Genomic DNA, 24,697 nt, shown 5'->3' with positions numbered 1-24,697 from the left:
TGAGTAAGAGAGGTGTTATCATGTAGGCTAGAAGCAGGGAGAAAAAGAGAGAGAGAGCCACAGGGTTTGTAGCTACTAACAATAGAGAAAATACAGACTGAATTGAACGCAACTGTCTGCTGTGTGGAAGAGAAAGGCTCGAAGGCAAAATCAAGCTTCTCTCTGACATCCTCTGCTCAGTGTTTGTGCAAAAACAACATGAGATGACTACTTTCCTGACGATTTTACTTGATAGGCATACCATCTTGTAATCCTCTTAAACAGTCCAGTTAACCTGTTTTAAATGAGAAATACTCTCTCTGTGCAGAAACTCTGCAATCCAACTAACAGTTTTTGTTGAGAAATCCTGTATGCAGCTGAACTATGTTATCACCAACTTCTATGTTCCATGGACATTTTAGAACATTTTCTCTTGCAGTGACTGTGATGATGCTGGTTTACAGCCTTCTTGAAGCCAAACATTGATTGCATGACCAAGGATGTCTCATCCTCCTCCGCTCCCCATTTATACCCTTAGGGGGGCTGGTGGCCCCCTTAACACCCTCCACTTTAGCTGCCATGAAGAGGGTACCCCCCTACTCTTCTCTGGGTGAGTCATATTTTAGCTCTTCATCTTCTTCAAACAGTGAAGATTTTATTAATGAAGTGCTTCATTACATCATGTTCATGTAGACATGCTTGTGTATTGTGTGTGATAAGTAGATATCAAGTCAGAGTTTGGATGTTTAAGAATACCTAATAAAACATCACAGAGCAAAGGTTTCTATATATATATATATATATGTGTGTGTGTGTGTGTGTGTCTGTATATATGTGTATATATATGTGTATATTAACATTTACTTATTTAGCAAATCTTATTACTTTTGGGTAGTTTCTTTCCATAGGTGTTGGTGAGAGCAGTTGCAGTAGTGCAGATAAATGTTTTGTGTACTGTGTGAGCAGTGAGGGGCCTTTGTAAAGCAACATCTTGGATTTTGCAGGTCAGGGAAGGGTGCAATCCATATCTGGAACCTAAACAGCCGGAGGGCTGAGAAGATAGTAGAAGGTCATTCTGGCAGCTCAGTCATCTGGGTCAGCACACTGCAGTCAACAGATACCCTCATTAGGTAAATCTCTCTTAACTTTCTGGTTTTCTCAGGCCTTCAGACTAACTTACAATGGTTGCTCTAGTATGCTTACCGTTTTCATTTACATGCACCGGGACATAATTGTGGTGCACCCCAACTTTCTCTGCACCTTTTGGCACTGAACAATGCATTTTAAGCGATGCATTATTTGTCAGTTGCCATGCACATTGGTAGTTTCTTAATATAATATGTAAATGTCAAATAACACGTTTTAATGAAAAATTTACCAAAGTTGAATCCAAGTGATTGATAAATATCAGACTTTCACCTGAGTGACCACTGACAATGTTTGCTCGTAGTTGACAGATTTTTTGGTTGCATCTGGAGTCCTGATTTTGAAAACTAGAGTGTCTTGTAATATAACAACTTCATATTAGAAAGCAATCAATCTGACATAGTTTTACATAGCAGTTACTAATGTGGTTTAGTTTAAAATTATTCACATAAATAACTAGCTTTTGTCTGGTTTTGTTCTCTCTGTTGGTGGAGCAGTCAGGGACGGGACCTGCAGGTCTGTCTGTGGAATCTGAGTGAAGGTCGCAGTGAGCTGCTGGAGTCTTTGTGGACTGGCAGTGTTGGATTCTGTCAGTGCTCCATGCTGGAGATAAGCCCTTCGAAATACCTGCTGGCCTTTGCTGGGCAACAGACAGAAGAGGTTAGACATCAGCAGTGGACATTAAACTCAAATTTTTTCTGTTAATCCAATTTGTATCCTGCCTCTCCTCTAGGACATTTGGGGATACTCTCTAACCTCTTGTAACCTTTAAAATGGAGGTTAAAGCATACACAAGATAGAATGTGAAGGAATGTTCCTATTCATTTGTCAAGACTGAAAGGTTTCAGTATTTCCTGTGAAATATTACTATTTAGTAAATTGCTTTTAACATATAAAAATAATGTGCATGTGCATGCTTACTTGTCTGATTTTATTATGTTATTATTTATTACAGATTGTGTTTGTGTTTGCATTTTTGAATTTAAGGGGGAAAAAATCCTCAAACAGCCTGTGAAACTGATTTATTCTGCAAAAACATGTATAAAAGGCAAATTTTTCAAACTTTCGTGGTTTGTTAACCTGCAGTAGATTTTAATTTCTCCTTCTGGAAACTAACTGGGAACCCTCCAAATTAAAATATTAACTGGAACAAGTTGTTCCATATTCAGGTGGAGGTAACCTTTAAATTTATTGGCAGCTGGGAGGTGGGCAGGTTAATTGGTTAAACAGTCTGAGTCTAAAAAAAAAAAAACACCCTGTATGAACCTGACCAGACTTGCTGTTGCCAGTTTGCTCAATTGACTTTGAGCATTGACACATATTTGTGGCTTTTAGCACTGTTTAGTATGTTAGTGGAAAATTGTATTCCACAGAAGGAGGTGTTTTCTTACATCAAAGTCCTGTCATTGTTCCATGTTATGACACTGCTGTGATCTATTGGATTTGATCTGATCCATAAATGTCTCGAACCAGTCAAGTAGCGTCAGGGAGTTTGTCATGAGCCAATGTGTCATATGAGCATGCAGTTTGCAGCCAGGAACTGTCAAGTAATCTAAATGGCATCATTAACAAACCATCCTTCGTGTCACGAGCCAGCGTGCACATTGCAAGGACAGGAACATAATACTAACCAGAGGCTAAATGTCAGTTAATTTTGGCTGTGGTTAGTAACGTGCCATTCAGTGAATGTGTTTGTCTCAAACGCCAAAAAGCTTTGAGAGGATGGAAATTCAACTGTGTTTTTCAGAATGTAACTAATGAGCATGTTCCTGCTTCTACAGCTAAATTGACTGAGGAAATAATCAAAGTAACTGTATTCATCTTTAATCTTGAACTGGTGGGATACAAAGAGAAATTTTGTTTGTACATGAATGTAATCACAGTTTTGTCTGTCTTGTAGTTAATTCTCACCCACAAGGCTGTATGGTTTTGTGTGGAGCCAGTGTCTGAGTGGTGAGGTAGGATGGGGAGAAGGCAGCCAGCTATTCAGCCATCTTTTATTGCCTCCAGATTCATGTTACTTGCTCTGCTGTGGAGAAGCCACACTTGAAAGGGACAGAGCAGTCACCTGATCCAGTCAAACGTGCCTCTGCTAACCCCAGTCCAGCAGGCCAGGCATCAAGGCGCCTGTGACTCCCAGCACCTCAATAATGCCATTGTCCCAACAGACGGACAGAAACACACCTACACACCCATAAAAGGCAGACCAAAACAGAGCACAGCCGATTTTGTCATTTGGTCTCTCCACCCCATTCCACAGACATAACTGGCCAAGACAGATGCTTATCATGCATCTGCAAGTAAAACACCCACATAAATGAATTCCCCCAAGAAACAATAAATAGGGACTTACCACAGAGCATGCACAATGGCATGATAAAGTGCTTCTGGCAAAATAGAGGTCAATATTTTGATATGTAACCAAGAAAGCAGACAACAGTTTCTTTCTGAGCTATTTCAGGTGGTTTTACTGTTTACTGCTCACAGTGAGATTCCTGCCAACATAGCTGCTGTGGCAGAAACATTAATTAATAGTGTGGGTGTTTTATTTATGGCCAGTTTGATGCCACACAGGAACAGTGATCACCTGAGGCACAGAGAAGTCCTTAAAGGCCCTCTTTGTCAGGCACGTAGAGGTAAACATGCAGGACAGATGTGGCCTAGTGCTAAAATACAGATCACTCCCTTAAAGCGCTGTTTAATCTGAGCCATAATGAGGATGAATATGTGGATCATCAGCACAGAGGAAGTTGAAACGAGTCAATGAGTTTCGGTAGTGATGTGGGTACGCACGCACTTTATCACTGGCTTCATTAGGTGGTGTATTTTTTATCAGAATCAGTGCCAATGTGTGCAGGAAAACACCACTCATGTCGCAGGGTCAGGCTTTAGCAGGATGTATTATAGACAGAGGGACAGCTGCTCTGTACTGATGGATGGTACTGTACTGCTGGTTAGAGGCACCCTGATCCACAGAGGTCCTTGAAAACAATGGCAGATTCAGGTTGCAACTTTGTTATTTGAATTGTGAAGACAGACAAATTGTGATTTTGCCAGTTAGCTAACAGGCATATATGTGTACATGTGCAATTTGTGTGTATTTGGAACTTTGTCCCAATAATGAAAACAGATTAATAAAAATACACTCGGATTTAATGGGTAGATTTCAGAAACAAAGATGCAAAGTTTAAGAAAATCTTGAAATGAATATATATATACACACACACACACACACACACACACACACACACACACACACACACACACACACACACACATATACCCTCTTTTTAACCATGCTGATGATGTGGCTTTGGGGCTAGCCTGCCATTTTATTCAGATTGAAATATGTTATTCACCTTGTTGGTAAATGGCCTGATATTACCTTGTATTTAATATGTTCATATTATATTTTTATACACTGGAAGATATATCATGAACAAAGAAAGCAGCCACTGCCTGTCAGTGCTGAACATCTCAATAGACGGTCTCAAAAACATGGATTCAGACTTCCATTGTCTCATATATGGCAAACCTGAAGGGAACCAATTCTGTCAACTTGCAGGGTGGAGCTTTCTGTATCATTATGCTCCTTCAGAATCAGTTTCGAATACGCATGACTGAATTACTCAAATACGACATCTTGCCTTTATGTAGCACACAAGAGTTTTAAAGTATTTAAGCAAAGTCTTAGGTGAGCTGGTGTGCTTGAGCTGCAGCCAGCTATGTAGAGGTGGGTGGAGAAGGAGGCAGGGACTTTGTTGACCTCCACATTCTAGAGAATACAGCAGATTAAAGTTACATTTCAGCTTTTCAAGCAAAAACGACACATTTTACACAGAGATGAGAGTTTACGGATTTTAGGGATTGGCATGAATTTGGTACATGATTACCAGTGAATGAAAAATACTGACTTTGGTGATGCTCTGACTTTTTATCTTCACGACATTCACTTATTCAGTCAGATATCTCCAGAGCCAAAAGATGGACACCACCAAGACATTTCCAGAGGGTTAATCTTTTAATCGCGGCATGATAGCATTGTGATTGTGTGTTTGTTAGCATGTTGATGTTAGCATTTAGCTAAAAACTGCCTCACAGAGATGCTAGCATGGTTGTAGTATCTGTGAACAGCTTCTGTCATTTACATTTAACTGTTAAATCTAATTGTCACGTCTTCTCCACAGATCAAGATCATTGAGCTGCCCAGTAAGATCCCAGTCTGTTCCCTGGTACCAGAAGGAAAACTGGGAATGGTGATGTGTATACAATTATGGCAGGTAAGCCCAAGAAATTTATCATTCCATTTAAGGAATATTGTTGTTGTTTTTATCTTAACCCTTAGACAGTTGTATTATGTACAATAGGTTCTAGTCCTGCACGGTTTACGAATACTGAGTATGGCGATTCCCAACCTTTATAAACAATGTTATTTCTCAGTTTTCTTAGTACTGATGAGTTTCAGCTTGGGACAGCAGGGCAGTGTGTGTGTGTGTGTGTGTGTGTGTGTGTGTGTGTGTGTGTGTGTGTGTGTGTGTGTGTGTGTGTGTGTGTGTGTGTGTGTGTGTGTGTGTGTGTGTGTGTATACATGCCAACTGCTTTTCTTCTCTCAAATGGACGCTGCCAAAGTTTTCGTGGTGACAAACTGAGAGACATAGCTGCAAAAATGATTGCTCTGGCCGACAAACCACTAATCGTCCACTGAGTTGATGCACAAAGCGAAGCGAAACATGGTCTTAAATCACTCGCCGACAATAAGAGCGAGCCCATGGACAACACAGAATCTGTCTGTAAAATATGTTTTTACTTTCGTAGATCTATTGAGCCAACATGTTCAACTTGGCAAAACATCTCACTGATAGACACAGTGATTTGTTCAAATGTTTTAAAAAGCATCAGGTTAATGAATGTGATGGATAACGTAAATAAAGCATGCCCATGCCTTCAAATATAAGTCAAATTATATGATTTATTTTTGCCTTCAGCATTTGATGAGCCAATAACAACTGTGTTATATGTAATATGCCTTTATCACTTTAGCTAACTTAACGATGCAGCAAACATCTCTACATGCAAATACAACACTGATGCTAGTGATGTTAACTCACATTACTGCAAGTGATCATAAGTGTGTAGACTGACAACAGTAGTTATAAAGTACCAACTTAAATCCTACAGGAAGAACGTGATTAAAATGTGTACTAAAGCACGGCGGACCCTTCATAGTGTCAAAACATTTTAAATTTTTTATTAATTGAGTAAATGAAATACAACTGTAATTTTAATATTGTGCCATTTATTGTTACATTACTTTTCCTGATGTTCTGGGTTTTAAATGTAGTTTTAGTATCAGTATCGACATTTTTAAACAGGTATTGTCATAATTTTGGTATCATGGCAGCAATACTGTTTTCGTCAGTGTACATGTGAAGTTCAACAAGTTCACTTTGACAACCAGCAAATTATGTAAGCTTTCTTATGGCCTTCTTTTAAATCGGAATTTTTATATACTTACCTGCATTATTTTCTGCCTTACTGAGATTTTCCAGCAGCCCATGACAAGATACAGTATTAGAAACGTGAACAAAAATGCAAATGTTAGGCATGGCACATGATTTACAGCCCAACAACTTGTCCCGACCATTTTTTCAAGCGTTTCTTCTCAGCTGGCAACGAGTTCCAACACTGTTATTACAGTGTTTGGAACAACCATATATCAGCCTGCAGCTGTACATTCAATCTGATCTGGGCAAAAAGTTAGCTTTCTGTTTTGTAAATGCTGTCGAAAGTTTTGTTTTAACCCTGTAATTATTTTTATGGTTAATTATTATCTCAATGGGTTTTGGGCTTTGGGGAGTTCTGAATGGGGTTTTCAGACTTGTGCAAAACTGCGGATGGTTTGCATATATTTTATGGGCTGTGCAGTTTACAGGCAACAGAAATCACACACAGCTTATCATTCTGGACCCGAGGCAAGCTGCTGGCCCGTGCACATTCTAAGCTATGTTCCAGTAATACTGATTAGAGTTACTTTTATCATTTATGTACAAAAGCCATAGAGATGCAGTTGTGTGTGTAATATTAATATAGAGACATGTAGACAAGTTAGAGTTTCAGTGCCTGCTGACATTGTGTTTTTCTTTGTTTCACTTTGATTTCACTGTTGCACCCACCTTTCATCGTCTGATTTATGAAGCAATGCTGGCTCAGCGTTGAGTGCCAGAAAACATAATGATCAATTATATCATTATAAATTATATAATATCATTGTAATACAGCACAGGCAGCTGTCTGACTTCAAAGCCGAAGGGCGCAGGTGATTGTAAATCATTTCAGGCTGCTTCCTTTCAAGGCTGGGGCTTGTTCATCTGTTAGGCTGTCTGAGCGACTCAAGAGGTCCAAGCACTGGGAAAAGACTGAACACCCCGTCTGTGTGTGCTGTCGTGAATGTGTATAAAACCCTCTTTCACTCACTATCGCACACTCACAGCCGAGTTGGAAAGCTACACATTCTGTCAGTCATAGGAAAAAAATAATTCATCTTGTCGTTCTCATCAAATGCTCATACACTGCCCACTGTTTCTTTAACCTCACACAGCGGGAAGCAACAGCTGACACAGCCATCCTCTCTCTCCACCCTGTCTTTCTCTATCACACACACTCCAGGAAGAAGCCACTGACAATTATCTCTTCTCGCCGTCTTCCCACTCACCATCACTCCTTCTCTTGTCCTCACTGTTGAGATGAGAAGTGATTATCCTCTTTTATTTCCAAGACAGACTCACCAACAGATTTATTGTCAGCCTTTAAGACCTCTCTGCAGGAGTTTATGGAAACGATTATATGCAGTGTTAAATGGCACATTCTTCTCAATTCAGCCTCCCACCAGGGCCTTACTTCATATGTTGGGCTATGTCTAAAAGGTGACAGAACTTACTATCTGATTTATCTGCTTCTGATCGGCTGTGAAGCAGTGAACAATGGAAAGTGCGAAGAGGAATAAAGTGCCCCCACATGTGGGTCTGACTTCTGCAAGGATGTCGGGATTGGCCAGGGGGACAGTCGTGATGTATGATGTGCAAGGCTTTTAATGTGAACAGAGGCTGGCGGGGAGAAGGAAATGTTCCTATACAGATATCCATCACTCTCAGCTCATCACCTTGCTGCCTTGTGGCCATGACATCATGGTGGGACCGGGACGAAAACCGAAGGAAGCAATTGCTTCCTTATGTTTAAGCAGTGCCTGCCTGAGGCCTGTGGCGGCCACATCAGAAAACAAGCTGCTGGTCTCAAGTTTGTTCATGATTTGGGCCGGAATTACAACACAAGAAAAAACACAGAATAATTAATACAGTCAATGAAGCCACAAGCATATTTCACTCTAAATACATTTAGATTTTGTTACTGTCTTTTGGATTATTTTTGACACGAAAAGAGCACATTAAATAGCGAAAATATATTAAAACTATTTTTTGGGTTGTCATCGGCAGATCTTACCTTAAAATAAAATAGTATTTCATCTTATATCGTATATCTTCTGCTTATCCGTTACACAGAAATACACATGGACATAAAGTACAGAAAACATCAACCAGTAAATGGTGTATATTGCAGTACAGTATATGGTCATTTGGTGCAATCAGTAAGCCAGTATGTAAGATAAGAAAACTATGATACACCTTGTACATCTATCTTAGAGACAGACATGTCCTAGTTTAACTTCTCCAAATATACATTACAGTTCAAAAGTTTGGGGTCACCCAGACAATTTCACATTTTCCATGAAAACTCACACTTTTATTCATGTGCTAATATAATTGCACAAGGGTTTTCTAATCATCAATTAGCCTTTAGAACACAGGAGTGATGGTTGCTAGAAATGTTCCTCTGTACCCCTATGTAGATATTCCATTAAAAATCAGCCGTTTCCAGCTAGAATAGTCATTTAACCCTTTAACAATGTATAGACTGGATTTTTGATTAACTTAATGTTATCTTCATTGAAAAAACAGCTTTTCTTTCCAAAATAAGGACATTTCTAAGTGACACCAAACTTTTGAACGGTAGTGTACATGGTACTAATGTAACATTATTAGGGTACAATAGTTGATAACTTCATTCCACTAAAGCCCTAGTGAACATGTAAATGACCGTGAAAATAGTTGTGTCCTTGTTGGTCATTGCACTAAAATGATATGATAAATTTGACTTGATTTCAAAATTTGTGTGCATCAATCGTTGTAAAAACACAGTAACAATACCAGGCTAGGTCAAGTTGGAAAAATACCTACCATTGTTATTCCATTTGTCTCAAACCATTGCCATACACTGATCTGAACTGCTGTAGGACTGCAATTGTGGTTTTCTGTTTATCCTCAGCATGACAGCCATCATTGTCTACACACGAGAGGAACTCTACCAGAACAGTGATTTCATCTGCCTACAGGCCTAAGAAGGTGTCAGACAGATTTCACTTTATTACTGGGACAAAGTTTGGTCTCTGGTGTGATGCTTGAAATCAGAACTTTTCCTGTTGAGCATGCATGTGGGAAAAACTTTACTGACTAAAAATCTGAAAATGAGGAAAATTCCACAAGAATTGCTTCAAGTTCAATTTCATGACTTCCAGTGAACAACTAGCTTTTAAAGTGTGTCTAGAAAAGTCTAGAAAATCTGCTTACTGCTCACTGGTAAGATTTGACTGGACTGATAAAGATGAGCAACAGGGAAAGCATGGTTTTGTATACATTAGAAATGCCAGAAAATGGAGTTTAAACAATTAGTCAATTTATCGATTAGCTGATCAACAGAAAATACTGCATAATTCCTATATCTGAATTATAAGGATTTGCAGCTTTATTGACTCGATAATAAAGCAAATGTCTTTCATAATGTTGGTCGACAAAACAAGCAGTTTGATGATGATACATTAGGTTTTATGAAGTTGTGGGTATTTTTCACTTTTATAGATTAAACTTTCAGTGGACTAAGAAAAAAATAATACTTATGTACATTAGTCAACTGTGGAAGTAATTATTAATTGCGCCTCAAGGAGGAGAAGAGATGTGCAGTGGATTCATTTTAAGTTGGAAACTCGTAAGTGTAAAAGTTAATTTAAATTTATGAGTTCAACAAATATTATGTTTTCTTTGTTTGTTAGAGCTTCTTTTAGTGTTTCTGTAGTCTACATCTATGGACTTAATGCAATGGGATATTAGACTTTCTCACCATATATATGTACAACACAAAAAGTACAAAACCCTCAGAGTCTTAATTCTTCTAATTGGATGATGGTAGTAGTGAGAACAGCAGCAGTGATGGACAGGAGGCGAGACCAATTAAACTGAAATCATGACTAAGACTAGAGTGTACTGAAACCAAGACCAGCTCTGCATTGCAAATGATAGCCTTTTTATTTTTTGTTTCGTGACACTCTGCACCTGCCCGAATAAAGTATGTACAGTTCACTGTAGTATACATGCAATGGGAGCAGTCCTACTATGTCCTACCTTTAAATTTTGAGTTTAGTGCATGACACACTTTAGATGTGACATGTAAACCGATGCATTGCACTGAAACTATTGTCCTAAAATATGAAGTATATACATAGGTAGCTAATATATGTGGCTAAAATCTGCTGAATCTCTTTGAGTGAAGGCGAGTGAAGAGATATCAGAACAGTTTTGACACAGAGGCAGATCTCTAACTAGCTGGCGTTCGGAACGTCACTTATCTTTAGTTTCCCTTTCTTTTTGCTACCTTTATAAGTTTCTCTCAGTAAGCATTGTATGGCAGTTTTTACGGACTAGAAGTAAGTCAGGCTATTGGTTACATTTGAAGCATAGAATTTTACATCCTGTCACAATATTGATGTTAACAAAAATAAATAAATCACACAATGCTCCGGAAATTTTGTGATATTTCCACAGTTAGGGTTTCGACCGCTCTTGAAAGTACAGTCCTGAGCCCTCTTTGAGACAAGACCAAGTAAAAGACCAATTTTGAATAGTGCAATACGACTTGACACCGCTTGCTTGTCTTAAAATAGGGCTTGCAGCCTTCGGGCATTTATTGACTCAGAATCAGCTCTTTACCAGATAAAATGACAGAATGATATTGCAATCCATATTGAAAACAAATTATGCCTCTCGCTACGTGTCCTGCAGCTATAAAAACAGTCGAAAATCATATGACTATTTAATGAAAACTTAAACCAGTTGCCGACCCAGTCTCCTCCATTGGTCCTGCCTCTCCAACCAGCCTCCATCTGTCTTTCCAGCTGTTCTTTGGTGATGAATCTCCTCCCAGAGCCCCAGCCCCACTCCAGCAGAGAGCCCTCTTGTAGAAAGGCCTGTGGAGGATATAATGAATTAGGTGTCTACCCAGGGTTCCCTGACCTCTGACCCATGACATCATCAATCAAAGAGGTCCTACACTTAAGTGAAACGGTGGGCCCCAATCCTGGAACGCTTAGCCTGGTCCCTGCTGGCAAGCAGGGGCCACTGATTTTCACTTGTTTTTATTTGTTTTCATAATCCCTTAGTGTTCGTCCTCACTGATGTGTTTGGAAGGAATACACGACTCTGTCTATAATTTGTTTAAAGCTGGAAGAAGAGAAATGTAAAGCGTTAAGTGAGAAGAGGACTTGAAGATGGATGAAAAATGGCCTCCTTGCACATATGGAAAAAATTTCTTTCCCTCCTAGCTTCTGCATGGCACTATGCTATTTCTGGGTGCCTGATGGTATTTTAAAGCAAACTCATGAGTCAGTATATAGTGAATATCAGAGTATGCCTAAGTCGTCTGAAATGTGTTGTGCCCTTCCACATAGAATGTCTTTTAAACTTGGAAAAATTCTAATTGTTGCTTGGATAAAACTCCAGGCAGTTGTGGATTTGAAGGGGTGTGTGTTTAAGGTAGTAAGTGGTATAGTGTGTCATATATGTACGCAGAAGAAATTAGGATTTCAGGAAAACGGGATGACGGTACAATGTTCCTCCCTTCACCTTTATCTATTCCTCCACCTTCCCTTCTCCTCTCCCCTCCAGCAAAGATATATATGGCAGCTACTTTTTATCAGCTCACCTTTATGTTCTCATTCACAGAAGTGATTTACAACCTCAGCTGTACCTCCACACAAACTCTGCGCCTGTTTGATCATAAACACACACGTAGAGGAAGCCAGCTAACACAGCAAGGTTATCTGCGACTCCCAACAGTGGAAACATACTACTTTATCATTATTTTTAAATATTACATTGATTGCTTTGCTCTTTTAGTATGCATGTGACTCTTTTGTGCTTGGTACAGGTTGTTCTATATATGTTTACCAGACGTTTTGTGCCAGATGCCTGTTTATGCACCTGGTTTCATTTCATTTCATGTGATTTGAAAGATTTACTCTGATGGTTTCACCAGTTGTAAACATTGTGGCTGGATCCTGCAATGTCCGGAGGTGAAACAGGGATGAAGCAAGATTACGTAGGTTTTTTTTTTTTTTTTTTTGCACGAGTTTGCTTTAGAATGTGAAAATACGTGATGCAATTAATTACTTCAGCTCTAAACATGATTTGCCCAGCACAGAAAATGTAAATGTGTTAATTGATTGTGGAAGTTGTTTATTATGAATCATTCTCCTGTTCATTGTGATAATTTGCTGCTGATTTCTGTTTTTATAAAGTTGGTCAGACAAAAGAAACAATTTAAAGATGCCCCTTGGCATATTTATTTATTTATTTTTTTACATTTTATGGATTATCAATCAGAACATCATTGCACAATTCATTGCTACATATACTTATGTATGTGATGTTAGTTACAGCCCCAATAATTGTGGATGCTTAATTTTCATTTTGTACTTCAGAATAATTTTTATTTTTGGATTCTATTTATTTAGATAATATGAGAAATACTTGTGATAAAATTTGCAAACTCAAAATTAAGGATAAATGTAAGCTTCAGAAAATCGCTTGTACAGATATGGAAACTTGTAGCAGCGCAATAGTAGCAAATTTCAGCACCAGTACAAAAAGTAAAATAATAGAAAATGAATACAATAAGGAGTTAAAATGAAAATACACTAAATCAGTGTATAATGCCTTGGAAGACATGTTTAAAAACTCACAACTATACTTGTAGAAAAGCTGTATTTTTTGTGTGTGTTTTACTTCACTATATTTATGTCTGCTGGCTGCGAGGTCTGGGGCTCAGTAATATAGATGAGGAGCAAAGTGAGGAGTGGTGTAATGGAGTGCTGGATAGAGAGAGCAGCAGCCTGACGAATGGAGCCCACAGCGCTTCTCCGAGTGTCAGCGGGAGCTTCCACGATGATAACCTCTGCTCCTCTCAGCTTCCAGCAGCGCACAGCGGTTTTTGTGGTTTTAACTACACAGCTCTCATCTCACATCTTAACTTACACTGCTCTTTGTATTCTCTCTTTCTTTCTTGCTGTCCCTTCTTTCCTCTTATCGTCCTCCCTCACTTCCAGCCAGACTCAGGTCCCGGACCTCTCCTGTTGGCTGGATATGAGGATGGGTCCCTGTTGCTGTGGGACGTAACCCAGAGGTCCACGCTGAGCCAGGTCAAAGCCCACCCTGAGCCTGTCATGTGCCTGACCTTCGACACGAAGCGTCTGAGGGGCATATCAGGCTCCTCTGAGAAGAAACTCTCCTCCTGGATGTTGGACAGCCAGAACAACCTGCAGGTCAGCAGAGGACAGACTTAGAGTGGATAGTAGGATTGTTTTTTTATTTTATTGTCCGATGATTTCCCACATCCCTGTCCGGTAACCTAATGTAGCCCTTAATCTAAAACACCAATCATTTCCCAAATATGTTTATTTTAATTACATTTTTATTTAGCACTATTAATTATGACGGTCATTCGTGGTGATAACATTCCCATAGAAGCTCAGTAGTCAGTGGATATTTTTTAAAACAATTGAATTGTCAGTGCTGAGATTGTTTCTGTCAAGTTTGCATGTGAGCTGCTACCTTGCAGTGACAATTATCCATAACTTTTTACTGTCTGTTTAGGGCTTTTCCTGAATCAGCAAGGGTGCTTGAGTATGATTGCACTGTAGTATGATAGGTCTGCATACAGTAAAGACAATGAGTCTGTTTTAACTTAACAGACAGAAATATATGCATTTTTTCTGAATATTATTGCTGAATATTTAACAAAATTAGCAAATTACAAATTAGCAATTTGCAAAACTGGTTTAAAAAAAAGAAATTGGAAAAATTGTCATAAGACAGTTGGCATTTTTCCACTGGTGATTTCCCTTTGGCCCTGGCTAAAATCTATTTAGATGATGTTTAAAACCTCTTAAGAGGTTAAGACACAAAAATGTGTCTGGAAATCCTTTCCTATTTCAACTATATTACTTTAAACTGTTTCCATTCATGCATTTTCTGTAGCCTTTTTACCATTTTCAAATATTTTAAGCTATGTTCACTGTTTATCTTGTACTTATAAATATTCATTCAAACTATTCATTCATTACTTTGGGAAATATAGGTTTAACGATTACTTTAAGCTAGCTCATGTGATAATTGTTTGCATCTCTACTCATTTGTTAACTAGTTTAGCCTGCACTGCAAATCGCAAAGTGTAGTGTCCAGGTGTTGCAGCTGACGCAATAGGTATTTTTATCATATTTTTATTATATTTATCAATGCCATATTTGGTGTTGTTATTACATTTTAGGACCATCCCCTGGGGTACGAGTACCACTGTTTGGCTAGCCTTAATAATGAAGTGTCCCTGGTTAAGGTCGTGACCGCCCCTACCTGCTAACTAATTGTTGCACAAGAGAGTCAAAATCCCGTAGAATGTCATAAAAATGGTAATGGAGGAGATAGGAGCAGAGGAGTGTTGCCTTTCTCCAGGCTTGCTTGGAAAACATTAGGGGCCAAAGAGGAAGAGGCTCAGCGGGGCTCCAGGGGCCATAAATCAGCTGCTGGTTACACAGCATTGGCAGGGCTAGGGGCCAAGAACCGGGCTGAGGCTGTCACTCCAAAGTCTAACCACCCACATACACACTGACACATAGTCACACATTAGACCTGGGTAATACCTGCAAAATACCAGGGAGTGAAGTTCTAAAAAACACATGCAATTTTACTCATGTTTTACAGTAATAAGTAGGAACATTTGTGTGTACAGCAACTAATACAACATTCCTCTCCACCAACATACTATTAAAATGCATACCTACCTTAAAACACAATGTATAGAGTCTCACACATGCATATATACTTTGGGAATGATCCAAACTATATGCTAACGTTCATGCCAGAGCATCTTCTGCCACACTAAAAGAGATCACAACAGCTTTGTACCCATAAGTCATTTTACATAACAGCCAGCGCTTCAGAGACTTAACGCCTCATTTGAAGCTATATTTTCTCTTGATTTCATGAGCAAAAGGGAATGCTTCCATTTTTCAGCCAACCCCCATGAATCAGAGCCAAGGGGAACTTGAGGCTGATATAGTACACTCCTGCACAGTGAAAGGGTATTATTCTTTCCAAGGCTCTTTACAAATGAATGCTTGAATTAGAAATATTTGCAAAGCCCCGTTTTTTCACCCCGAATATACGTCTAGAAAAACACTGCGAAGGATTTGATTCAATATACCAAAAACAGGAGGAGAGTGGTTATTTGGTTTATTTTGCTCAAGCAACAAAATATTGATTCAGCATGTAATCCAGGATGAGGATGACAGGAAAAAAGCACAAGGAGAAGGAAAGGATCCAACAGGGACTTTTAAATTATTCTGAAGTGCAGCTCAGTGTGACGTCCAGACAGCTATCCTCAGTTCTTCCCACAAAAGTATTTTTGTGTGGCCGGAGTAAGATGACGGGAGGGGTGGACCTGCTGGGTGGCGGACCCGGGCCCCGGGTCCTGACGGACGACCCGTGAGAGGTAATAAAAATATCAAAACCTCGGAGGCCCCTTAACCAAACAAAAAACACATCTGCAGTAAAGGGAACAGTAGTTCACAGTGGGAGGCTGCAATAAAGGGTGAGGAGGCTGTAAGTGCCACAGCATCCCACTTCCCACAAATTACCCCTGCGATGCAGACCAGTGCAGTGGAACTGGCTGGCAGGGCAGATAGATAGGTTTTGTGAAATGAAGGGGAAACTGAATGTGACACAACACAGTGCAGTTATGATTTAGTGAAGCTGAAGGGCTGTGAAGTGAGCTTATCAAGGCCAGATAAAGACAGATAGCCTCAGGAATAGAGGTTAATGTATTACACATGGCTCCCAGAGGCCTTTATCTGCTGTTTGACCTGGCTGGCCTGATATTGTTTCATAGTAATGAGGCATCATCCTCAGCACTTTTTTCTGCTTTCTTTCTAGCGAGCATTTTTGGGAATGTGTCAGACTGAGACTATGAGGGCGTGGGTGTTGGGGTTTACAAGCTGCTAAGCCAGATGGACATACATTTAGGCAGCCACTCAAATGCATTGACAAGTGCAGTGATGGGTTTCTCTAGGAGAAAGAAAAAGACAGAGGTCATGGACTGGAGGAAGAGAAAGCAGGTATAGACAGAGGAAGATTAGCAGTGTAAATCAAGCACGGCTGACGGCAAGCTATTTTCCTAGACTGATGACAGTTCTCTACAGGTGGATGTCCTGCTCCTCATCTTCAATGCAGTGTCAAAATAATCCCACTGTCTCCCTTCAAGTAGTCATCTGGACAGTTTCTTTGTTCATTTCAATACTTGCAATAATCAGTTAGTCCTGATCTGACCTGACTTTTGGTTGGGTCACATCAGGCCCAACCTCAGTCTGCTATTGGACTGATGCATGAGCTACTGTTATAAAATTACAGACTGTTTCTACTGAACACCCCCGCTCTTCCTCCTCCTCTCTTTTCTGAATGGGACGGCTCACCTGTTTGACACATTCATCAGCTGTCAGCCAGAGCCAAGCTCTAACAGGCAAGGTGACAAAAGGCTATAATCTCCTCGCTGCTGAGTGTGATTCAGGGACAGGGTGTGTCAGAAATACCTGCGAAAAACCTCCCAGCCGCTAGGCTCGAGTGAGTGAGCGATGACGGGACGTTTCAGTAGATCAGCGTGAACACCAAGATTGGTGCCAAGTCTGAGGGGAAACACAGGGGAGAAAAGTGGAGCAAGGCTTGAATGAAACCTGCCAAGTGGACGCTCCCTTTGAACGTCGGCTGTGTCAGTGAGATGCTACAAAAGAAGATCCCGAAGTGTGAGTTTGTCTTGGATCTGTCGTTGACCCACACAAAGTCTTGTGGGCCCAGCTGCTGGGCAGAGCTGCTAGCCTCCTGACAGCTGGAAAAGCTGGCGTTTAGACAGCAAGCCTGCTGTGTGTGTGTCTGCATGCTGTAACACAGACCAGCAAGGAGTGTTCAAACAAAAAAAAAAATGAAGCCTAAAGATTGATTCTGTCTATGATGAGATAGTCAGGAAGCAGTAGAAGGAAAAATGGGCTGTAAAATAAAAGCCAAGACCCCCCAGTTAGAGCTAATGGATTTCATTACAGATGTAGACCTGGTAAAAGGCAGTGCTGCAAGTCAGCTGTATTTTCTTTATATTCATTCATTTGTGGTGTGGTCCTATAGCAAGAGCAGCAATGCTGCTGGAGAACTAGAAATAAGGAATTAAAACAGACAATCTTCTTTCTAAGAACAAAGAGGAGCTATCAAACACTGTTGAATAATGTTTTCAAAGGCTGCAACTAATTGTCATTTTTAAAAACAATTAATCTGCTGAGGATTTTTCCGATTGGCATCTAGTCTATAAAATCATATATTCCCAGAGCACAAAGTGATTCAGATTGCTTATACTTTCTGATCAACAGTGCAGAATCCAACATAATCAATATGCACACACAAATCAAAGCAAGCAAGCAAATATTTATATTAGATCAGCTGGAGCAGTCTGTCTTTGTTCTTTTTTTTTTCTTTTTTGAAAAATGCTTTGTACACTCTTGTGATCAGTCTCATGTCTGTACAATAAATATGAAACTGCAGCAGCATAGCTTTGTGCAAAGACTAAAATTAACAAAACTGCCCAGATTTCCACATTCAGACTTTAAAACATTACTTAAAATTTTTATTCATTATCAAAATGTCTTTCAACTCTGATTTGATTATTATACTACATCCAAGCAACTGTTTGTTCTTGTTGTTACTCTAAAAAATGAGCAGACACTGCATATGACTAAAACTAATATTAGTGTCAACTAACTTATTTTCAGGTGATTCATCTGTTGCTTATTGTTGGGATTGATTGATAAACTAATAGGTGTAGATTTCAATAATACATGTAATCCTCTCATCCCACCCTCCCAATAAAAAACAAGAAAGAAGCTAAGGGTATGTTTTGAATGTGCCGAAGGTTTTAAAAATGAGCAGAAATCTTGCTAAAGCATGCATGGCCTATTAAGCCCACGGATTTATAAATAAATTAAAACAAATTAATAAATTATTGATGTGAATAGCTGCCACATGCACATTTACAGAGACTCAAAACAGGACAGAAGATTGTGTGTGTTTAGAAGGGATGATACCAAATGAGAAAAGTTGATTTACAAGAGAATTAACATAAAAACAATACAAAATGCCTAAAAAAACAGTATAAAACATTTTGCAGTATACTCCAATATGTTTTGAATTGTCACTTGCTGCCTGAATTTTGTTTTCCATTTTAAATTTATACGGAAAGACAAAATGTGTGACAAAAAATTACTATAATGTAGGAAATTAATTTGATGCTCACATTTTCCTGGGGAAGGAACCCACAAGCCTGTACTTAATGAACCCACTCCCCCACCCACAATGTTCAAATGAAGATCTACACCAATGGGTTGATTGATTTAAGCTCCTATGAAATGTAAGAAATAATAAAAAATGTCAATACGAATTTTGTAAACTCCATGGAGACATCTCATAATATTTTATTTTTGTCCAAATAAGTATCCAAACTTTATAGCAATAAGAAAAGACAGCATGTGGATTTTTGTTTTATAAATGACTTAAAGCAATGAATTGAATTTTACAATAGTTGAATGTTACTCCTCTGTTTATTGCCTAATTAATTAATCAGCTAACAAACAGCAGTGCCACATGAAGTCACAGAGTAAACACTGATCACTGGCAGCTTAGGAACCAGCAAAGCTGCACATGAGCATCAGTCATTTTAAATTATAGCACAGGACAACCTATTTTCTCTCCACTTTCTCAGACAGAAAGTAAAAACAACTAGCCAGCCAGCCTTGCTGAATGACCATCACTACATCATTAGGCATTTACTGCTTGCAATTGACCCTTAAATGAAACAAATGCCTTTTCCTGACACAAACTATGGGAAGCAAAACAAACAAAAACAGACACTTAAACCCATCATTATCAGGGCTCTAATACAAACCAGATGGAGAGAGGTAGGGCCATACCAAATTCTTGAGGTAATAACAAAGCTCCAAACAATCTTTCACCCCCCAGTTTTTTTTTGTATCTGTGTATCTGGCTGGTTTTGTCTGAGCAGACACACACTGTTTCACACCAGTGGTACCAGTGATGATGGTTTGATTAACAAAAAAACAAAAAAACAAAACTAAATTGTGAAATCACATCACTGACTGTTCTGAACTGAGCTTTCGTGCTGTTATGATCAATGACATTCCTCCCTTGCATTCCACTTTATCCGCTTGGGCTATGAGTACCTGGCTTATATCTTCCACATGCAGCTTGTGGATGGTTCCTGGCCGGAACAGGAGCACGCAGATAAATTCTCCCAAGATCTCCTCCAACCAAGGCCATTAGTCTCCCCAGACACAACTTATGAAGTCAATTTTACGCTGTCCAGTTTGATTTCAGCTCCCATGTCCAGATGTTTGTGTCCCATCTAGCGATCCAGTGGAGATCCCTACCCAGCAGGAAGAGCACGTTCGCTCCCCAGGAATGCCCACCACAGCAGGCCCTTTAGATAGTGATCTTAGCCGTCATTCATTATAATATGTCAGAATGTTGCCCTTTTAGAGAGATTGATTCAGTCCTTTGGACACTGTAGATCACAGGGAGAGGGGGCTGTGGCTAATCTTTAGCAGGCAGACGTTACAACAGCATATTTATCGGAACTCTTCGCCCGCTGACCAGACCTTTCAGTGTGAATGTAATTCATCAGAGGCGCTTAAAGCAACAAGTTCTCTGCAAACAAGCATTTCATCGAGATGGTCTCTCTTTCTTGCAAACTGTGACACAGGTAATTCAAAGCCCTGTCGTGCTTACAGAATAGGCCTCCTTAACTCCAAACCAAATAATGGCACGCAGAGAGATTTACTCGTGGCCCTCGTGCCGTAATGTTTTATGGTTGATGATTGAGTCCCAGGAGTCTACGGCCAGGTTCAACAGACCTCCAGCCTCACACTTGGACCTCAGTCATCAGATCAGCTGATAGCCTCTCGCTGTCAGTGTTTGCATTGGCCACATTTTCCTAGACAGCAGTGATAAATTGACTTACTGACCTAATTAGTATGTCTGATATTTTTGTCAGTTTTTTTTGGATGAGCAGTGGGTTTATTTGTTTTACATTTCTCAGACAGTTACCAGTTACCTTGTCTTCTTTTGTGGCAGTGCTTGCAGTAAATGGAAAGATGTCTCTACCTGCGTGTCTGATAAATATAGAAACCTGTTAAGCTCTTCTGCCTCTTTGTTCTTTTCCAGTTGCAGGATGGTGTGATGCTGGTCAACCCTGGAGTTTCCCAGATGTGTATCAGAGAGGATGGTAAACTTCTGGCATCAGCGGGCTGGGACCACCGGGTACGGATATTCAGCTGGAAGAAGCTGCGACCGCTGGCAGTACTTCAATACCACACTGACATGGTGCTTAGTGTGGCCTTCTCTGACCATCAGGACCCCAGACAAAGACTGCTTGCTGCTGGATCCAAGGACCAGAGGATCAGCCTCTGGTCAATATACAATGAGGGAGCTGACACCGGCTGAGTCTTTTAGCTCTTGGAGGACATAAAAGACTTTTGATGAATACTCTGTCTTAGCTCCGGTTTGTAATTCTTATTTACAATAATGGCAGTCAATTTACAGAGCCCAAAAATTTAAGCTGCAGTAGGCATAAATCTGAAAGAAAAACACCACAATTTGAATTAACAGGCCATGTGCAGCTCTTCCCTCTATCCTAAGCCCTTCTTACCAAATGAGCAGGAGCAAATACATAGGCTTTAAATGTGCAAAAATAGACTAGAAATCAACATTCACTGCTTAGTGAAAATCTTCTGTTTAACCCACTGTGTCACCACATCCTGCTCTCACAATCAGCTTTGTTGCTTTTTATACTGAATCACCTGATCTGGGTGAAAGGCTCTGTGATTGGCTGAAGTCTGATGTCACAGGTAAGATTTTTTTAAAGCCTGAAAACTGAGCCAAGAATAGGTGCAGAAGTCTGGTTTCCTTTTACAATTAGTGGAAAAATTATGAGGTAGTCTTTTCCCAGTAATGCAAATAAAGTGCCTACCCCAGAATTAATAGTTCAGAAGAATTTTGAATTTACATCTAGAATTAGTAAGGACTCTTAAAAAAAAAAAAAAAAAAAAAAAAAAAAAGCTACAGCAAGTTGGAATATCCCAGAAAGTGCACAATCAAAAATAAAGTCCCTGTTAATTTTTTACAACATGGCCTGACATTAAACATTTTATGTGAAGTTGTTATATCAGTATATATTGACACGTATTCTCTCAACTTTATATTTTCATTAAAAAATGCAGTAAGATAGACATTGATCATGTGTATTATGTTTACATTTATTTTATTTGTCTGTTAGAGAAATTAGTAGGGACTAAGCTGTGAATATGTAGATGTCCAGAAAGTATACTGAACTACAACATTTCCAGATGAAGACCTTAGTTTCTCGCACCATATTTGAGTACTTTTATTTCTACATTACAGTGTGACTTTTCAGAGCTGTACGGCCAGTATTTCCTTTGCTCTGAGGCCAACTTCCATTACTGATGTCTTTCAAATCATTAATAGGGCGCTTGCTGACTTTTCCAGGCCACTGTTTGCTGAAGCCTGCTGTGATGCTCTGTGCAGCTATGTGATTGTGTTGACTTATCTGATGGGAGATTTGCTTCAGTGGACTTGAATTTGAGGCATACGGCGCACCTGAGCAGCTATGTAATCCCGTGTTGTTATTCTAGCAGGTTTTGGCTTAACACACAGGCCCTCCAGCCTGACCTGAGTTGTATTTGTCAAACAAGGTTAATCACAGCAGGGACATAGAGAGCAGGGAGGTGTTGGTTTAGTGGATGTGCTATTCAGCTATTGCTCTCCCTGGTCAGCATGATCTGAGCTGATTTACCTTTCTGAGTAAGTGTACCATCTCTCCAAATCAAAAACACAAAAACTAAAACGTACACTGACCATCATTCTGAGTGTTCAAAAAGTAAAATAAAATGATCTAATTTACTTTCTGATAAAATAGTCAACAGTGGGTGGTGTTCTGAAAATCCCAAAGAAAATAGAGAGGTGCTGTTTTTTTTTTGTTCACCGTCTCTAATAATATCTGTGTGTGTCAATGAGCAGCATGGGACCTCATGTGTTACAGCGTTGAGCTGAGAGGCCCGGGGTTGGGGGCCAGAGCTTCAAACATTAAATGTTCTGCTTCATAACGGCTTTGTCTCCAGGGATGATCCCACTTTGAGTAGCTCATCATGCTGTACAGGAAAGGCCTGAGAAATCAAAGAGCCGGACTAACATAATGGCTACGAATCATTAGTGAACAGAGGAAAGACAAGGTCATTTGCTAGACAAGCTGCTTTTCTGTGACGCTACTGTCATGGAAAATAATGTGTAACTGCAGGTTTTGCGGGGGGGTTTGTGTGTTTTTTTTAACTTGTCTTCAAAGTTGTGTTTTGGCTGAATTCTGTGTGTTCTCAGGACTTATTGAAAAGTTCTTGATATTCTTTTAAAAATACATGTTTTTTTGGCCCATTTTTATTGTATGATGGCTAGTTTCAGTGACTTGTTTTCCTTGTTCCCTGCAGATCTCCATCTATCCCTTTTGTCCCTGACCCCTACGGTGACATCTTGCATTCATAATGGCTTCCTAACTCTCCTGTTGGCTTTGAACAAACACTAGAGGTGATGTGGGCCAGCTTCCGTCCATTCTCTGATAAATCAAATGCTAAGTCCATTGGTGCAGATGTCTGCTGAAGGGAACAGACAGCAACCCAGCGGCCTCAGAAGTGCCTGGTGAGGTGGCGGCACACCTCGTAAATCACTTCATAATGGATCATTTAGGAAGTCAATAAATGGACAGGGAGACTGTCTGCACAATAGGCCTTGTGCTTCACTTATCACCTAACGTGTGTCTTCTTTGGCCTTAAAGGTCAGAGGTCAAACTGGCTTTAGGATGGGACATAATCCGGTAGGTTGCACGCTGTGCAAGTGTGTGTAGTCGATGCTGTTGCTCCCTAAGCCTTCAGTTGTATTCACGGCTCATATTACTAGCAAAGATGTCACACTGCTCTGGGCCTGACCGTTTAGAAAACCTAAATGGTGAAAAAGAATGCCTATAAGAAAATAATCCTTTCTGTACAAGCCAAGACCAATGTTTCACCTCACGGTTAAGATGGTTTTATTTATTTTTTCATATGTGAATTAATACGAATGTATCAAGGCTCATGCACAGGGGTGGTGATGTGTTTTGATGTTCCACAGAAAATGTCCGTCAGCAACTTAATGCACAGCACGTTTTGTACCGGTCGAGAGGCCAGTGAGGAGAACATGTGAAACACGTGTTCTGTTGTTTAGGTGGAGGGCTGAGGTTGGTTTACCTGACTTGTTTTTAATAACTGTCCCCAGATACTTGAGGAACGCCGGCAGTAGAAATACAGACCAAGGTGAAGCGAACGCATCATGGCCCTCATAGGCCTGTCACGACAGATGTTCCAGATGCAGGCGAGTGTCAAATGATGTTTCAGGTCGCATTATCATCCATCCTCTACCTCTTCATACTTCAGTGGCAAGTCCTTGGCACATTGTTTTCTGCTGGAGAAATTTAGGCGCAGAAACGGTTTTGCAGCGTGACTGGACCTCAGCAGGTTAGTCTTTGTGTGAAATCAATGAAACACAAAAATACGGCCCAGGCCTGTTGAAAGCATGGCAGTGCCTGTTTAGGTTCACGTGTAGAAATGTAATATCTGTTGTGTACATAATAGATTTTTCCAATAGAGGGACCATACTAATTAGATTTAGTTGAAATTGACGTGCAATTCATTACAATCTCTCCAGTAGGCGCAATTTCCCCAGTTTTCCACAGCTTGAGGGCTTCAGTGTCAAGTCTACTGAGAATTATGCTTATTATACCAGAGACAATTTATTGAGATTGTTTCTATGTGCAGCATTTTATGAACATTTCCATTACTGAATGTGGCTTGGCAAATATAAGTATTTCACGTTAGAAGAAAATATTATACTTTTAGTCATCTGCTGTATTTATGTAGTCTTGTACTTAATGTATTTGCTTTTACACTCTATTTTGTCACAATCCAGAACAAAAATTGTATTTTACTTGA

The 24,697-nt window shown here is 39.8% G+C and overlaps 1 protein-coding gene across 4 annotated transcripts in view; it reads left to right on the top strand.

Annotated features, from left to right (window-relative positions):
* The window catches only part of gnb1l (guanine nucleotide binding protein (G protein), beta polypeptide 1-like), a 30,563-nt gene extending 5,866 nt beyond the window's left edge, over positions 1–24,697 (top strand). For 3 of the 4 annotated variants that reach the window (XM_023271567.3, XM_023271566.3, XM_055011520.1), the window contains exons 2-7: positions 419–589; positions 984–1,109; positions 1,623–1,785; positions 5,313–5,405; positions 13,613–13,828; positions 20,832–24,697. In XM_023271567.3, coding sequence (XP_023127335.2) covers positions 480–589; positions 984–1,109; positions 1,623–1,785; positions 5,313–5,405; positions 13,613–13,828; positions 20,832–21,110 — 987 coding nt within the window. In that variant the 5' untranslated portion in view covers positions 419–479 and the 3' untranslated portion in view covers positions 21,111–24,697. The remainder of the gene's footprint in view (positions 1–418; positions 590–983; positions 1,110–1,622; positions 1,786–5,312; positions 5,406–13,612; positions 13,829–20,831) is intronic. The other variant, XM_055011521.1, reaches the window with a different exon arrangement.

The sequence above is a fragment of the Amphiprion ocellaris genome, chromosome 6, assembly GCF_022539595.1.
Source record: "Amphiprion ocellaris isolate individual 3 ecotype Okinawa chromosome 6, ASM2253959v1, whole genome shotgun sequence".
NCBI classification, from domain to species: domain Eukaryota; kingdom Metazoa; phylum Chordata; class Actinopteri; family Pomacentridae; genus Amphiprion; species Amphiprion ocellaris.
Note: the sequence above shows the minus strand (reverse complement) of the source record. Positions and strands in the feature narration are given on the sequence as shown.